At 45.7% G+C, this 15,907-nt stretch overlaps 1 protein-coding gene across 5 annotated transcripts in view; it reads right to left on the bottom strand.

The window, feature by feature from the left end:
- The window catches only part of LOC121332887 (zinc finger CCCH-type antiviral protein 1-like), a 24,653-nt gene extending 24,120 nt beyond the window's left edge, over positions 1-533 (bottom strand). For all 5 annotated transcript variants that reach the window (XM_041398777.1, XM_041398778.1, XM_041398780.1 and 2 more), the window contains exon 1: positions 111-533. In XM_041398777.1, the coding sequence (XP_041254711.1) occupies positions 111-391 (281 nt within the window). In that variant the 5' untranslated portion in view covers positions 392-533. The remainder of the gene's footprint in view (positions 1-110) is intronic.
- Positions 534-15,907: the final 15,374 nt, after the last annotated feature.

Here is a 15,907-nt window from a genome sequence, read left to right as displayed (position 1 = left end):
GCATGGGGGGGTTGGAGGGTGTAAGGGAGTTTGGGGGAGGGGATATGAAGGTTTTTGGGGGGTGTGAGAGGTTTGGGGGTGAGGGGATTGGGGGCTGCCCCCGCGCTCACCTGGGCCCCAGGTGGCACCTGCCCATGAGGTGCAGCTTGCAGAGGTGCAGCCGCTCGCAGCCGTCGCACTCCTTGCGGACACAGACCCGCACGTCGGTCACGGCCAGGACCACCTGGCCGCCCCCCACCACCAGGAACCGCCGGGGGCCCGCCGCCGACAGCGTGTCCTGCAGCTGCGGCGCCGACAGCCCGATGTTCTCCTGCAGCTCCCGCAGCGGCAGCCGCCCGCCATGGGCGCACAGCGTCTGGGTGAGGAAGCTGGACACGGCCGGGTCGCACATCCCGCTGCTCCGACCGGGACGGGACCGCGAGCGGACTGCGGCAGGAGCGGGGCGGGAGCGGGAACCGGAGCAGGAGCGGGGCGGGGACTCGGCACCGCTTCTGGGCCGCGCTCGACGGGAATCGAAACCGAAGGCACGGGTGGGGCCGGGTCGCGCTGTGGGCAGGGACCTGCCCAGCAGGGAGGTGTTCTTGGCTGAACGTCACACGGGAAATAAATAATGCAAAACGTGATTGAAAGGACTGTGAGGTTTCCTTGTTGTTATCACGGAGTGGTTTGGGTTGGAAAGGTCTTAAAGATCATCTCGTTCCACCCCCTACGTTGCGCAGTCTCCTTCCACTAGACCAGGTTGCTCCACACCCCATCCAACGTGGAACACTCTTCCAAGATAAGGCAGCCACATTTCCTCACTCATCTTGCTAACCTTTGCTCTGGAGCGGGAACCGGAGCAGGAGCGGGGCGGGGACTCGGCACCGCTTCTGGGCCGCGCTCGACGGGAATCGAAACCGAAGGCACGGGTGGGGCCGGGTCGCGCTGTGGGCAGGGACCTGCCCAGCAGGGAGGCGTTCTTGGCTGAACGTCACACGGGAAATAAATAATGCAAAACGTGATTGAAAGGACTGTGAGGTTTCCTTGTTGTTATCACGGAGTGGTTTGGGTTGGAAAGGTCTTAAAGATCATCTCGTCCCACCCCCTACGTTGCGCAGCCTCCTTCCACTAGACCAGGTTGCTCCACACCCCATCCAACGTGGAACACTCTTCCAAGATAAGGCAGCCACATTTCCTCACTCATCTTGCTAACTTTTGCTCTCTCTCAACACTGACACGAATCTAGTGCAGAGCATTAAGCCTATAATGCAGGATAAAACACATAACATACACAAATGACTCTAGTATTTCTGTAGCAATGCCAATACTTTCTTCCCGACTGGCAGTGAGCTGCTGATTAGCACTGGGTGCAGCAGAGTGTCCTGGCAGGGCTGTGAAGCTGTGCTGGTTTTGGCTGGGGTAGTGTGATAAACGCCAATCACTTGTTTTTAAAATTTTTTAAAGTTTAATAGTAATAAAGTGGTTATAACAATAGTAATAGAAAATTTGAACAATTGAGATTAGGACAATATGAGACAATAAAAACAAAGAGTTACGGACAGTCTGGGTACCTTTTTCTGGGCAAAATAAGCCCGAAAAAGGACACCCGTTAACAGAGGATTAAGCCTTAAAAGCAATAGCCTGTTACACATTCATACGCCTCATACATGATGCATAAATTCCATTCAAACACAGGATTTTGTCTGGTCAGTGTCAACTTCTTCCTCTGAATTCCAACGGTGTCTTCATGGTGGGAAGAAGTTAATTTCTCTTGATAAAAGAGCAATCAATTCTCTTTCTCTGAAAGATTTAGGTGTCTTTTGGCTGCTATCTAGCTGCGAGTCCTTTTTTTTTTTAAAAAAAAAAAGTATCTTACATAGCACACTTTCTATTTTAACATTATGTTATAACCTAAAACTATATATAACATACTACTTAAGAAAATTAATACAGCAGAACTTTCTAACATAACACATACAGCATTCATTTTAATATTTGCGAAAAGCCAATCATAAAATATGCATTTTTCACAGGTAGGGTTCATTTTCATCAAGTGGCTGCTGTGGGGCTGTGTTTTGGCTTTGTCCCAAACACAGGAATGATAATAGAGATGTTTTCATTATTGCTGAGCAGTGCTTGCACAGAGCCAAGGTCTTTTCTACTCCTTGTACTGCCACGCTGGGGAGGTGGCTGGGGTGCGTGGGAAGCTGGGAGCGGGTGGAGGGCAGGAGGAAGGTTGGGACATTTGGAATTACAGTATTTGTCTTCCCAGCACATGGTGACACTGTTTTGATCTCCTGGAGATGGCTGAACACCTGCCTGCTCTTGGGAAGCAGGCAATTAATTCCTTGATTTGCTTTGCTTGTCTGTGCAGCCTTTGCTTTCCCTATTACACTGCCTTTATCTCAATCCAGGAGTTTTCCAGCTTTTACCTTTCTGATTCTCTCCCAGTTCCACTGGTGAGGAGTGAGTGAGCGAGTGGCTGCCTGGGCCAGGCTGCTGGCTGTGGTTAAACCAGGACAGAAGCAGAAGCACCAGTGTCCTCTTAGTGTTGAAGTAGGGCTGGGGAGGGTCTGTGGGATGGGGAAGCAGCACAGCAAATACTGCCTCGAAAGAGGGTTGAGGATTAAATCCATTTGAGATTAAGTTTTATACTGAAACCCTTTGGAAATGTGAGTTTCAGGGACAGTATCAACTGTTCCCTCCCAATCAGGAAGTTAACCTTGCAAATAAAGTGAGTGGCCTGTGTTGCCTGTTGCTGATGCCTGATTTGAACGGCACGTGAAACTACAAAGTCACAGTCACTGTTCAGGTGATGCAGAGAGAACCACCTCCAGGGATAAGGCCAAGGTGGTACTGCCATGGTATGCTGTTTCTTTGTTGTTGAAGGCTATGTAAGAACCTTTTCTTTGGGCATATTTCCCCATATCTGTCCCATTCCTGTGATAATTGAACCAATGAAATGGTTTTTAAAAAGCAATAGAAAAGGGAGAAGGAGGAGTTTGCCACGTCACACTGTTATATTTGCCCAATTATCCAATCAAAAAAACCAAACAAAATTAAATGTAACAGCAATTTTAATTAAGTAGCTTAATACATATAAAATTGAATACACTCGAAATATTGACAATATAATTTGGTTAAAATAAGGGATAATTTGGTTCTGATAATAGCGCATAAGCAAAAATCACTGCGTGGGGTCACAGGGCAGGGCTTGACCCCGTCCCCTCACGAACCAGCTTGTCAAGCCAAAATTCCCCTTTATGCTGTATGCCATCACCATCTCCTCCCATTTTCAATTCGTCACACTTGTATCACCGCCCTCATCATCACCTTTACCACAGGTGGATGTGGATACGCCTCTGAGAACACACAGGGGTTAAAAGCAGAGCACTCCCAGAGAGACTTCCTCTTTGGAGTCCGGCAGGGGAGCAGATCGGATCCTCTCCCCTGCCCAGCTGCGGGGGGGGGGGGGGGGGGGGGGAGGGGCTTCTCTCCCTTTCTTTTTTATCATTACACCTTTAACTGTTTCATGATTTCCAAATATTAATTACTGTATCAATATTGATTACTGTTTCAATTTTGTCAGCGCCAATCATACCTACTTACTGCAATAGCTTTAGAGAAGTAAATTGATAGTTCTGGGTTGGTTTCTGCTCTAGGTGTGGATATTGGTATTCTCAGGTTGTCAACAGATCATCAAGGATAATAAAACTCAGATCCATACTTGAGGTAGTTTCAGGACTGACTGATAAGGAAGAAAATAATTCAAACATTGAGTCAGCAATATATTGCCAGCTTTAAACAGTAGATAAGAATAATAATGAATCAGGCAAATTGTACACTAATTTGCTTCTATTTATTTGTCTTTTTTTTTTTTCTTTTTTTTTTTTTCCATCCAGCTCCAGGGAAAACATACATTTCTGCATTAATCTACTCAGAAATCTGAACTACTGGCCTGAAGAGTTTTGCTGCATACTTTGTTGGAACATTATTAACAGCATGGAGCAGTAAAGTGAAGCACTGCAAGCAGAAAGAAACCACAAATGCAGTCTTGGCAAGCACGGTCCATTCTCCACTTAAATACATTCAAGAAGGGGTTTGAACCAGGCCTGAGTAAAAGGAAACAAAGAAACATTGCTGGATTTATCCTGTTTGTTACTATGTCTTGCAAATACAAATGCCCAAATACTTCCTTAGCAACTCTAAACAGAACCAGTTTATGTGAAACAACACAACTGGGTGAGGCAAAAGGGATCACTGTATGAAGGAGTCCCAAAATGGTGTTATTTTCATGGTGATTCCAACCTCAAGTATCAAGCCCTTTGCTTAAAGTTAGAAACCAGTGTGGCTGGATTGCTGTAACTTCTTGCTACCCTGTACATCTGTGAATCTGTTGTCCTCCACTTGCAGCTGTAGTATTTCCTTATTTGCCCTGACTCTGGTATTCAGCTGACTTTGTAGCAAGCAAAATCAGCTTGCAGAGACTTGAAACTGAAAGTATTGGTCTGAGCAAAGTACGAGTGGAAGTGGCTGTGTATAAGCACCAGAAGAAACAGCAGAGCAAAGGTTAAAAGAATGTTAAAACCACAGCTTCAGGCAGTAAAATCGAGAAATGAATTGTTTTTCTCAAAGCGGAAGTTTTGCATTCTGCAGCACAGACAACTTGTCACCAGAAAATCCTACCATCTGACATGCTGGACAGGAGGACAGCACATCACAAATAACATTTATTTTCTGTTGGTTCAGCTGGGAGCAGACCACAGAACATGGAAACACAGAAAATGACCAAAGAAGTTCCATGAAGTGCATGGAGGCAGCAGTAGCCAAACTGTGAAACACAAGGATGCCACCACAGTCAGTGCTGGGTCCCACAAGCTTTCACAGGCAGTTTTCCCCTGCCAGTGGAAAATAACACAAGCAATAACAAAAGGGGGTGATGGCAAGTGCCCATCTTCCCTTTTGCTACATGCAACATGGATCCTGGTGAAACCAGCACCTTTCCGGGGCTGTGAGTATGGGGATTTGACAGTGTGAACAGAGTTGGATCAATTGAATGAATGTGAATGAAAGCTGGGGAACTGAGTGAAATGAATGCATACCTAAATGCAACTTCTGCAGCTTGACTGGGCGCAGATGGATTTTGAAAAAAATGTGCCTTGTCTGGTGTATCTGCAGTCAAAGCACAGGACGTGGTTACACACCGGGCTCTGTGGAGCTGCCTGCTCTGTGTGAAGCAGAGACTATTCCTGCTCTAAAGTTGGGGAAGCCCAGCTACCCTGGTGGCTCTGAGGGCATCAGCAGTTCTTCCCTTCAGGGCATAAATAAAGTATGCAGAAACACCCTGGGAATGATGCTGTCAAACCGGCTTCCCCTCTTTTTTTCTGGCATGTGACCTGTTCCGTTTCTCTTACCCCCCATTCTGCTTCTTGAAACGCCTCTTTCAGGTCTCAGCTTTGGCTCACCTTACAAGTTATTATTCTCTGTCCCATGTCCAACTCTTTTTCTCACCTTGGATTCCCCAGACTGTTTCAAATAGCATTTTGCAGAATGTCCTGGCACCACTGTCTTCTTGTTCCCCCCCTCCCCATTTCTTACACAGACCTCCACCAGTTCAGTACTGTTTGCTTACTTAGCTAATGACATAAAATTTGCCTGAGGCTTTCCAGATAATTTTGAGGCTTTTTTGTTCTGAGGAAACTGTTAAGATATGTGATAAAAGTTCAGCTGGTGGGAGGGGGGGGCTCTCTTCTCACCTGACATGCCTGCCCCACACACACCCAGTAACTGCAGTCAGTTCAGACTGTCTCATCCCCAGCACAGGCACTGGAAGAAGACACAATCTTCACTGGAAATTGTAGCTGTGACTCTGCTCAGGTCACTTGCTGGAGTGGGGCTGGCTGGGCAGGGACGTGCCTCCCAGGCACCTGTCCAGAGAGGAGGAAAAGGAGCACGAGCCAAAATGGGGAAAAGGCAATTTGGATCGTACAAGAATGGATAAAATTATTATGAGAAATTTAGGGGAGGAACAAGTGTGGGAAAATAAGGGGATAGTCAGCAACTGGAGTGAGTGCAGACGTGTGAGTATGTGATGGACCAGCTGGTGTAAAGGTGAAGGCCTGGGATTTGGGGGCAAGTGCATCTCCAGGGACCAGCTCAGGATGTGAGGGGACCTCTTTTTCTCGAGGGGCTAAACCACGGGGAGATCAGTTATGGGACCTGGAATGTCCTGGCTAGCTCTGTGTGACAGTCTGTCCTGGCAACTGGAGTATGGCTGTGCCTTGTGGGTCCCTCTGTGTGACCAGAGCATGGGACAGCTCAGTGTGGGAGTGGGGCCATGTGCCTGGGAAGCTCCATCTTATGGAGATGAGAGATCTGACACACTCTTAGTTCTCTTAGGCAGAGGACAGCCCAGCAGCTGGAATTACGGGACAGCTCAGTGTGGGAGTGGGGCCATGTGCCTGGGAAGCTCCATCTTATAAGAGATCTGACACACTTTTAGTTTTCTTAGGCAGAGGACAGCCCAGAAAGCTGGAATTAGAGGAGAGGAAGGGAGGACAGAAGGAGAAAGATGCACCTGGAATGGCAAATTGTCCCAGCAGTGCCAAGAAGGAGAGTTGTGGTGAGTCCTCTGGGCACTGTCTCCCCTCTTGTGTGTCCCAGGACACTCCCTGCCCCTCCACTGCCACCCTCCTGCCTCTTTCCCACAGCACTGCAATTTTTTTATTTTGGCTCTCTCATATCTCCATTGTCCATCTGGCTCTGAGCAGTTCCCTGTCCCTGTATTTGCTCTATAGACCGTGGTTTCTTCTTCCTTTGCTGTCTGTCTCTGGCTCCCAGGCAGTATTTTGGAATTCTTCCCTCTCTGTCCTGGAGCTTGTCGGTGTTTCTCCCATCTCCATGTCTCTCTGTCTGGAGGCTTGTCCCTGTTCAAGGTTTTCCTGCTTGGCTCTGTAGCATGGAGTGAGTCTTTCTCCATCTTTCTTTGCTCTGCTCCCTTGTCCCTCATTTTGAAATCTTTGCTCCCTGTCCTGTACTGGGATGTGTTCTTTCTCTGTCTTTTTTATTTCTGGCTCCCTATTTATCAGTTACTTCTTTCTGCATCTAGTCTGGTGCTGGATCACAATCTTTAATTCCTCCTTTCCTTCCCTGAGGCCCATCTTTCTTTCTCCTGCCCACCTCGGGCTCCCTGTCCCTGTTTTAATTCCTCATTCCCTAGCTGGTGCTGTTCTTCCTGTGCAGGTGGTGCTCTGTCAGGTCTTTTCATTCCTTACACTCCTTCTGTTAGCCATTGCTATAATATTATTTTGCCATCTCTATATTCAGCTCCATATCTCTTGTTTTTTCCTTCTCCTCTCTCTGTGCCCTGTTGCCCCTGGCTGTTTTTAATTTTTCCATCTCTCTCTGCCTGTCTCCAGCTCCAGCTCCAGCTCCCTATTTTTTCATTCCTTCCTCTCTGTCTTGTAGCCCATCAGTATTATTAATTTATCTGGCTCTCTTTGTCCTGCTCCCTGTGATTCAGTTTCTTCCTTTTCAGCCCTGTGGATGGTGTGATTCTCTGCCTCTCCTTTTCTATTTCCCTGTCCCTCGCTTTGAATCTCATGCACCTCCTGCATCTTATTGCTTCCAGTCTCTGTGGTTTAATTCCTCCCTTCCTGCTACATCATCTGTTGCTTTTTCCCTTTTTCATCTCTCTCCATCCATCTTGCTGTGCCCACTTTTTATTCCTTCCTCTCTGCTCTGTACTCTGCTGCTATTTTTTGGCCTTTTCCATCTGCCTGTCCCTATTGGTTCATTCTGCCCTCTTCCTCATTGTCAGAGACTGAAATATTATAGTTCATGACATAAACATTTTCATTAAAGACTTTTGCCTATTATAGCAAAGCTGTATTATGAAAGGTGCAGAGGTGCTCACCACATCCTGAATGAGGTTCTAAGAGGCCCATCAGACCTCTCGCTGATGAAGATAAGATAAATTACAGCTCAGGCCTGGGGACATTCCTGAAGGAAAAGCCTAACACCTTCCGGGTGGAGACCACAGCCCCAGGGCTCTCAGCTGCCGGGCTCCAACAGGCCCTTGCACCAAAGGATGGGGGGAAAAGGCTTTGGGTGTGTGTTGGAAAGGCCTCAGGGGTGCACACACCGCCCATGCAGACTGCCCATCCTCTGGTGTGCCCTTCTCCCGGGAACAGCGCATCCCCAGGAGAGGGGTGACACCATCAAAAGCCCCCCAAAGGGGTCCCCAGACCCTGCACCCGAGCACTGCAGCACGATGCAACAGATCCACAGCGTTGCAAGGGACAGTGTCAAACCAGCCCCTGCAAGGGAGGCACGGGGCTGTTCCCACCTGCCCAAAGTGTGTATGAATCCTGGGAATTCTGTACCCTTCTGCATGGAATGGCACGGCAGTAGCAGGAGACCCTCACCAGCAAGAGCAGATGGAGAGGAGCAATGAGACATCGCTGTGTGGTAAATAGATATGATTGGTGCTGACAACATTGAAACAGTAATCAATATTGATACAGTAATTAATATTTGGAAATAATGAAACAGTTAAAGGTGTAATGCCAAGAAAGAAAGGGAGAGAAGCCCCTAACCCCCCCCTTCTCCTGCAGATGTTCAGAACAGGAGGAAGCAAGAGATAACTGTTACTAAATTTAGTTGGGAGAGAAGAGAATTTGGTTGCACACCAGAAAAATTATATGAGATTATATGAGTTAATTATATGAGATTTATTACTTAATGTTAGAACATAATATTGGCTCATACTATACCAGCTTGGTGCGCATGTGTAATCCAAAAGGTGAACTAGGGGACACCGAGGAAGAGGAGGGGCCTTCCTCAAAGAAGACCCCCAAAGAGTGGTGCGACCCCCTAAAAGGATGGTGGAGCATGCGTGGTAAAGGTGATGATGAGGGTGGTGATACAAGTGTGATGAATCAAAAGTGGGAGGAGATGGTGATGGCATACAGCATAAAAGGGGAATTTTGGCTTGACAAGCTGGTTCGTGAGGGGACGGGGGTCAAGCCCTGCCCTGTGACCCCGCGCGGTGATTTTTGCTTATGCGCTATTTTCAGAACCAAATTATCCCTTATTTTAACCAAATTATATTGTCAATATTTCGAGTGTATTCAATTTTATATGTATTAAGCTACTTAATTAAAATTGCTGTTACATATAATTTTGTTTGGTTTTTTTGATTGGATAATTGGGCAAATATACCAGCTGGGACCCTGGGATGGGTGATACACTTCCACCTAACCCCTGTCCCCCCACTCCCAATGCACACTTCTTTCTCTGGTTTTTTTTTTCTTTCCTTCTTTTCTCTTTCTTTCAGTGTGCCTCTTTTACTATTAAATAAAACATATCGATTTTTTTTGGCACCATCATCTAACCTCGTTTGGTTTTAATCTCGTTTTTGGGTACATTTTGAACCTTCAAAATTCTTTCCGGTTTATACATAGAGACTTGCTTTTCTGGGTTTAAACCGGATCGTAACATTCCTGCACCCACCACTGTCCCCTGCCATCGCCATCCCTCTCCGTTCCCAGTGCCTCTGAGCCAGCTTTCCGTGTCCCTAATCCCCGTGTCACTAATTCCTCCCAGCGACAATCCCGACTTCTCTCCCTTTTAGGGACGAGTCTGGGATATGGCCGCGCTCTGTGTCCCTGCCGCCACCTCCAGCCGGACCTCGCTGCTGCTGCTGCCCCCGCGGTGCTTCCTTTAGGGATCCCCCACCCCCTTAATCACTTCAGACTGGGGGGCTCCCCAAAGCCTCCCCTATTTCATCCCTAAATCCCCCGCCAGGGTGCGGGACATGCGGGCGATGGATGGCGAACCGCAGGGCTGAGGGAGCTGGGGCTCGGCGCTGCCCCGCCATTCGGGCCCTGCTCTCCCTAACTTCGGAGGCTCCCTCATAACTTTTTGGTTTAAAATAATTTTTGGCGGGTTTAAAATAAGTTTTGGCGTGCCGCAGTCATTTGCGGGGAGGGTTCCCGTAATTTTGGGCAGTTCTCTAGTCATTTTGATAGGATTCCCCATCATTTTTGGGGAGTCCCTCATAATTTTTTGGGGGCAGGATTCTAATAGTTCGGTGGGGTCTCCGTTATTTTGGGGGGGTTCCCATAATTTCCGGGCTGATGCGCGTCATTTTGAAGGGTTTCCTCGGCTTGAGGCATTTTCTGAGGACGCTGTCCAAGGGCACAGAGTCCGCTCCAGGAGCTTTGGAGTGACGGGAGGAGGGACAGAGCCGGGACGGGACGGGACGGGAGCAGCGACACGGCGGCTCTGCTTTACGGCAGTGCGGCGGGCACGGCGGGGCTGCGGCCGGGCTTTACGGCAGTGTGGCGCCGTGAGGGCGCAGCGCGCTTTACGGCAGTGTGGCGGTCCAGGTGGTTAAGGCCCAAAAATCCCTAAAAATTCATAGGGAGGGGGTGAGTGTGAAAAATGCCAAATCCTGTTAAATTCCTCATTTTTATATATATATATGGACAGGTAATAATAATTTATGAAAAAAAAATTTATTTCAGAATACCCCCCTGCCCCATACCTGCCATATTATATACAAGATTTTAGAACATAAGAACTCCTTAATAGATCCATAGGGCTTTGTGAAAAATGCGTATTTTATGATTGGCTTTTCGCAAATATTAAAATGAATGTTGTATGTGTTATGTTAGAAAGTTCTGCTGTATTAATTTCCTTAAATAGTGTGTTAAACATACTTTTAGGTTATAGCATAATGTTAAAATAGAAAGTGTGCTATGTAAGATACTTTTTAAAAGAAAAATAAAGGACTTGCAGCGAGGTAGCAACCACAAGACACCTAAATCTTTCAGAGAAAGAGAATTGATTGCTCTTTTATCGAGAGAAATTAACTTCTTCCCACCATGAAGGCACCGTTAGAATTCAGAGGAAGAAGTTGACAGTGACCAGACAAAATCCTGTGTTTGAATGGGATTTATGCATCATGTATGAGGTGTATGAATATGTAACAGGCTATTGTTTTTAAAGGTTAACCCTCTGTTAACGGGTGTCCTTTTTCAGGCTTGTGTTGCCCAGGAAAAGACATCCGTAACTCTTTGTTTTTATTGTCTCATATTGTCCTAATCTCAATTGTTCAAATTTTATTACTCTAATTATATTACTATTGTTATAACCATTTTATTACAATTAAACTTTTAAAAATTTTAAAAACAAGTGATTGGCGGTTTTCACCGGCTTGAAAATGCAAATAAAACTTTTCTATATATTGTATATCTATATATGATTATATATCTGTGAAACTAGAACTAAGGGCTTGAAAAAGTGAGGAATTATGAAGGAAATAGAAATAGCTCTTTGTGGTGAGCTGGGGAGGAGCAGAGCAGCTGCTGAGTGTCATTGGGGGAAAATTGAGGTAATCTGTAGGAGAGAGGTGGGGAAAATTTGGGAGATCAAGGTTGTGTTGTAGAGAATGAACATTTTGAGATGAAAAAATGGTAGTCAGTTGTGGAGAAGTGGGGAAGTTTTGGGTGGTAAAATTTGATGTGATCTCCAGGGGAAAGAATGAAGGTAAAAGCGAAGTTCTTAATAGAGGACATTTTGGGGGTAAAAATTGAGGCAGGCTGGGAAAATTGTGGTGGTAAAAGTTGAGCTAATCTGTAAGGGACAGAATAAATTTATTTTTGGGGATAAAAGAGGTAATTTGGGTTGTAAAATCTAGCTGAATTGCAGGGCACATAATGAATACTTTGGAAGTAGAATCTGATCTAACCTGTATGGGACATTTTGAAGAAAGATTGAGGCAATTAGTAGGTGACATTTTGAGGGTAAAATTAAGGTTATTTGTAGGGGACAGGTAGGGAGAACCTAGGGGTAGAACCTGAGGAAATCTGTAAGGCACAGAATGAACTGGTTTTTTTTGTAAATGTGAGGTAACCAGTAAGGGACAGAATGAACCTCTTGGGTTTAATATGTGAGGCAGTCAGTAGGGGATGGAGGTAAAATTGGAGTAATCAGTAGGGAACGTCTTGGGAGAAAAACCTGAGGTAATCAGGAGATGTTTTGGGGATAAAATCTGAGAGGATTTTCTCAGGGACAGAATGAACATTTTTGAGGGAAAAGCAAAGGTGGATTGTGAGGGGGAGCAGAGGTGACGTTTTTGAGACAAGTGCTGAATTAATATAGATGAAACAAAATCAGCCTTTTATGGGTGCAGAATCTGGGGCACTCTAGAGAGAAAACAGAGCCTTTCTGAGAGAAAGCAGAGGACTGAATATTTTGGAGAAGAAATTTGAGGTAATGTGTAATGGATAGAATGAGCATTTTTCAGGGAAAATTGAGGTAATTGATGTAATTAAGGGTTTGGGATTAGAATCTGATTTAATCTACAGGGGACAAGTATGGGACATGTTTTAGAAAAAAACTGAGGTAATGTGTAGGGGAGAGAATGCAGAAAACTTACATAATCTGCAGAGGGAATAAAATTTAATATTTTAGGAATCAAGTTGAGTTAATTTTTTGGGAGAGAATGAAAATATTGAGGTAAACTGAGGATTTGACCTCCAGATTTGACCATCCAACCACTTTCTTACCCAATCTAACAGCCCACTCATCAAATCCATCTCTGTCAAATTTATAGAGAAGGGTGTGGGGATCATGTCTTTACAGAAGCCTTTTACAGATATTGTAATAATAACATATTACAAATGTTCATGATTCTATTTTTGTTCTTTTCATGCTGCTGCTTTTGTTCAAAAAAGCTCCCTGAAATTCTCTGAAATCTGTTTGATACAGGTGATGGTGAAAATCTCCTTTAACATCATCAATTTGGGGCACCTGCCTCCCAGATAATTTATGTATTTGATCCAAACACTCGCTGTGTGCACTCATATTTTGGGTCATTTGCCAAGGCTGGACACAAGCACACAAAAAGGACCTCAGTGTCATAGTTAGGAGTGCAAATCATTTAGGTAAGCACAGGTCAGCCAGAGAAGAACTTGTGCTGGGAGAGTTAAACTAAAAAGCCATTTTTTAGAATGCAAGTAGCATTCTCATGATTGGTGGTAGTAGGAAAAGAAAAGGGAAATATTCAGCTCTGGGTCATGTTTTTCTCAACCCTTCTGAGCAGAGTTACTGGGGGAAAACTTAATGCAAAACTTCAAGTAATGTTGAAACACTCTGAATGTGGATATAACCTCAGTTCTTATTGCAGTCTTTTAGAAGATTATGGAACAAACTCCTGGAAATTAATTTTTAACATCCTGTTAAATGAGGAGTGTACCCTTCTCAAGCTGTGTGGAGCTGGGAGGAGCAGGTGCTACAGAGAATGAGGTTTGCCTCTGGCAGGGATCTTGACAGGGTGGGCAAATGGGCTGGCAGCAACCCTGTGAAGTTTGAATGAGTGAATTCAAGTCCTGCACCTGGAAGGGAGTAATCCCTTGCAAACTTCCAGGCTGGAGCTGACAGTCTAGGCAGCAGATCTGCAGAAAAAACCAGGGGGTTCCTAGTGAACAACCAGCTGTCTGTGAGCCAGTGGTGTGGCCTGGTGGCAAAAAAGCCCATTGGCTTCCTGGGATGTTTTAGTGAGATGTAAGCAAACATTGGGGTGTTTTAGTGAGATGTAGCTAGCAGAGCCAGGGAAGTGATCCTTCCTCTCTGCTTGGCACAGGTGAGACCACTTTGGAGTTCTGTGCCCAATTTTTGGGCTCCCCAGGATAAGAAGGGTAACAGCACACTGGCACAAGAGTGACGGGAGACCACCAAGCTGTTTGAAGTCTGGCATGTGACAAGTGAGGAAAGGCTGAAAGAGCTCAGTGTGACCAGTCTGGAGCAGACAAGGTGAAGGTGAGCCCTTACTGTGTGTTCTACTATGAAGAGCATGGAGGAAGAAAATGGTTACCCAGAAGAAGGATCCACACTCTCAAGATGCACAAGGAAAGGATAAGAAACAACAGACACAAACAAAAGATCTTCCAGTTAGCTATGGGGTAAAAACTCTTCCCACTGAGGATGGAGATGCAGCACCATTTTTACCAGTGGCTCATTCTCCCAGGTGGTCTTTACAAGCATTACCTAAACTACACCAGTTGTTGGCACAAGCCTGAATTCACAAGAGTTGATAGTACAGTGAGGACAGCATGGTGAGTCTCTTGAGCCCCGTGGTCTTTCCAGTAATCCTCCTTGCTGTGATGTAGTGGGATGCTGAAAATCAGCAGGAGTTGCTTGCAGCTCTTTAGGAAAGATTACTGTGATTTAGAGCCTGTAGAGAAAGCTAATAATAGAGGAAAATGATAAGGGTGTAAAGACAAGGGTAAATGAAGGTAATGAAAATGAAGCAAAACTCCAACACAAAGTAAATGTTTAGATTATTAATAAAAAATCCACAAAATTTCCAATGATAAGGGATGGAAGCTGAATGAAGAAATAAACTGTCAGGAGCAATAGGGAAGGCTGGGCTGTTCTCTGCTTAAAATCAGACCCACCACATATCATGCTGTCAGTGCAAAGCACTTGGATCTTCCTATTCTCCTTCCCCACTCTCAGGACCAAGTGTCTCACACAGCTGTGGTACCAGGCTGGAGTTTTTCTCCTCTTGTGATGCCTCTGGGCCCAGGAGTCCCAAGAGCAGGAGCAAAACTAAAGAGAGCTGGTAGGCAGAGGATCAGTGGGTGTCAATGGCTCAGAAAGGCAAAGGCTAAAAAGGCTGGTCAGAAATCAAAGGACAAACAGGTGATGATGACATGGTAAAAAACATATTATGTCCTGGCTGCCCAGCTGCTTCTGGGGCCCTGGGAGAGGGGCGTGGGATAGGAACAACCCATTTGAGAGACACAGAATATGCTGAGTTGGAAGGAACTTATCAGGATCATGGATTCTAACTCTTGGCCCTGCACAGTTCACCCCAACAATCCCACGCTGTGCCTGAGAGCATTGTCCAAACACTCCTGAAGCTCTGGCACCCTTGAGGCTGTGAACATTCCCTGGGGAGCCTTTTCCAGTGCCCATTCATGCCCTGGGGGAAGAACCTTTTCCTCATACCCAGTCTAACCCTCCCTGGCACAGTTCCAGCCATTCCCTTGGGTCTTGTCACAGGAGTGAGGAGATCAGTACCCATGCCCCTGCTGCTGCTCATGTGGATGTTGAAGACCATGATGAGGTCTCCCCTTATCTCCTCCAGGCTGAACAATCTGCTGGTGAGTTTGTAACCACTAGATGGAACTCAAACCCCTTGCATTAATTCACTGATCATCCACAGGGAGTTCATCCTGATTTTAGGTAAGGCTTGTGGGTCTGGTAGCTGAATGTCAACACCTGTGCTCAGAAGCAAAGGCCTTTTATGGAAATACAGAAAGAGCTCCTAAAATATGGGTGAATAATTCATGTATTCATTCTAGTGAGCAGGGATACTGAATATTTTATGTCCAAACCAAGGTATTGTTATTGGCACCTACAGAGTGGCACAAAAGCCTCTGATGACTTGATGGAGAGCCCTGGGATACATCATTCCTTAGACAGACCACCAGCACATGATTTTGGGTAAGTATTTAACATGGCTGTGGCTTGGTTCCCCATTTGCTGAAGTGAGTTTTGAAACTGTCTGCCTTAAAGTGTGCTTGAGCATCCAGTATGTTCTTGAAGCTTTTTAATACTCCTTGGTGGGGTACATCTTGCAAGTATACAGTGGCAAACAAAAATGCAATCATCTACAACACCAATCCTACATTCTGCTGTCCTCTGGTTTCTGAGGTCCAGAACTGTTTGCTTATAGCCCATTAAATAAAACAAACTAAAGGACAGCTACTGTTCATTTTTTAAAGGCTTAGCATATTGAATTATAATTAAAGAATAACCAGTATTATAGAGCCTAGAGGCCCCAGGCAAGATCAGCTCTGTGTTGTACTGTCTTGTACAAACAGAGTAAAAGGAATTCCTTCCCTTAAGCAGG

Source organism: Onychostruthus taczanowskii, unplaced genomic scaffold (genome assembly GCF_017590055.1).
Source record: "Onychostruthus taczanowskii isolate IOZ18803 unplaced genomic scaffold, ASM1759005v1 scaffold15, whole genome shotgun sequence".
Lineage (NCBI taxonomy): Eukaryota > Metazoa > Chordata > Aves > Passeriformes > Passeridae > Onychostruthus > Onychostruthus taczanowskii.
The sequence above is the reverse complement of the archived record's forward strand: the minus strand, read 5'-3'. Positions and strand labels throughout refer to the sequence as shown.